We start from the raw sequence: 2,229 nt of genomic DNA, 5'->3' as shown, positions 1-2,229 counted from the left end.
CCGGACAGCCTGACCCGGAGTCCTGCTGGGCTGTTGATCAGGTGATGCGCTATGAGAGTGTGAACGTCAAGGAGAGCGCTGGCCTGGACCCCGCGGCACTGAGCCCTGAAAACCCCCGTGAGAAGTGGCTTCGTAAGAGGACCCAGGTCAAGCTGCGGGTATGTGCTTGTCGGAGGCGCCTATGGGTTGGGGCTGTCCCCAGGGGATGGGGCATCCACATGGCCAGGAAGGGCTTGGGTTAGAGCTCCATGCTGATACATGCTGGGATTCATGCTTAGACGAGGCCCCCAGGATTTCTGTAGAGGTGGGGTGGGGGTGTGGAGCAGATGAGATGGGGGAGCTGGTTCCCTGGGGCCTGACTCCACAGGAGCACCATGGGTGCAGGTCCAGGGCACTGAAGATGGAGATGAGATGCCAAATATGGAGCTGTATGCCAGGCCTCTGTAGATGGGCACATGAGTCAGAAAGAGTTCTCCCCACAACCGTGGGGCTCACAGCCTGGGGTGGCATTTGCCAGGACATAGAGGGAGGCCCGGATTAGGAAGAAGGTGGAGAGAAGGATTGTCAGGGTAAGCTGTGCAGGGCTTCCCTGAAGAAGTGTCACCTCTGCAAGGTATTGAAGTATGAGTAGGAGTTCGGCCCACATACATTCATTTACTCAGCAACAATCATCCGTGTTCACTTTGTCCCTGGCCTTCTGGCAGGCAGTGGGGCACAAGAATATACAGACAGAGCCACTGCTATAGGGGGCACTTATAGTCTTGTGGGAACCTCAGACATAAACCCCAAGAATAGTCTTAAATGGTAGAAGGTGATCCATAAATCAGCTCCTTTTTGGTAAACATTTTTATTGAGCTATAACCACACTTTACACAATTCACCCACTTAAAGTATGCAATTCAGTGTGTCTTAGTATAGTTACAACTGTGTGCAGCTATCATCACAGTTAATTTTAGAACATTTTCATCACCTCCAAAAGAAACCCCTTACCCTTTAGCCACTATCCCCCTCCGCAGCCCCTTACTCCCACCCCTAACCCTGAGCAACCAGTAATCTACTTTCTGTGTCTATAGATTTACTTATTCTGGACATTAAATGTAATGCAATCATACAATATGTAGTCCTTTATGTCTGGCTACTTTCACTGAGCATAATGTTTTCAAGGTTCATTCACGTTGTGGCCTGTGACAGTACTCAGTTTCGTTTTATGGCATCTTTCCATGTGTTTATTTCCATGAATGGAATCTTCTGCCATCAGAATTCTTGTTGGGGGGCCTGAATTCCTCACTTGACTAAGTGTCTCCAGGTCAGGGTCCATGACTGGTTCCTCTCTACATACCCAGAGCCCAGCCCAGGGACCAGCGGGGATGAGGTACCCGCAGATATTTGTTGAACTATTGAATAAAATACTGTGGGAATTGAGAGAAGGTAGAGACTGTGTCCAGGAGAAGGCAATGGCACCCCACTCCAGTACTCTTGCCTGGAAAATCCCATGGACGGAGGAGCCTGGTGGGCTACAGTCCATGGGGTCGCTAAGAGTCGGACACGGCTGAGCGACTTCACTTTCACTTTTCACTTTCATGCATTGGAGAAGGAAATGGCAACCCACTCCAGTGTTCTTGCCTGGAGAGTCCCAGGGACGGGGGAGCCTGGTGGGCTGCCGTCTATGGGGTCGCACAGAGTCGGACACGACTGAAGCGACTTAGCAGCAGCAGCAGCAGCAGCAGCAGAGACTGTGTCCAGAGAAGGCAATGGCAGCCCACTTCAGCAGTCTTGCCTGGAGAATCCCATGGATGGAGGAGCCTGGTGGGCTGCAGTCCATGGGGTTGCGAAGAGTCGGACATGACTGAAGCAACTTAGCAGCAGCAGCAGCAGCAGAGACTGTGTCTGGGGAGTCCCTGAGTGCTTCTTAGAGAGGATGAAGCTGAGTCAGGTCATAGTGGATGGGCGGAATGTGGAGACAGAGGACCAGGGATGCTGTGGAGAGTCAGGGGGTCTAGGGGATGGGGAATCAGTGTGAGCGAAGGCCCTGAGGCCTCTCTGCAGAGCCTGACCTGAAAGAACCAGCTGGGCTTCCAAGGGCAGCAGCGTGAGAGGGGACTGAAATGGCTTCCCAGCAAAGTTTTGATGCCAGGCTCAGGATTTGGAGCCAGGAGCTTAAAAGTTCTGTGCTTTGTAAAGACAGTGAATCTGCCGTGGGGGCTGTGTTTTGAATAAGGGGCTCCTTTA

At 52.1% G+C, this 2,229-nt stretch overlaps 1 protein-coding gene across 1 annotated transcript in view; it reads left to right on the top strand.

Moving 5' to 3' along the window:
- Positions 1–2,229, top strand: part of PITPNM3 (PITPNM family member 3) — a 100,977-nt gene that overhangs the window by 87,179 nt on the left and 11,569 nt on the right. Inside the window, 1 exon segment of the mRNA XM_010847510.1 lies at positions 42–158. Within this exon segment, the coding sequence (XP_010845812.1) occupies positions 42–158 (117 nt within the window).

The sequence above is a fragment of the Bison bison genome, unplaced genomic scaffold (assembly GCF_000754665.1).
Source record: "Bison bison bison isolate TAMUID 2011002044 unplaced genomic scaffold, Bison_UMD1.0 scf7180017864249, whole genome shotgun sequence".
In the NCBI taxonomy this organism is placed as follows: Eukaryota; Metazoa; Chordata; class Mammalia; order Artiodactyla; family Bovidae; genus Bison; species Bison bison.
The sequence above is the reverse complement of the archived record's forward strand: the minus strand, read 5'-3'. Positions and strand labels throughout refer to the sequence as shown.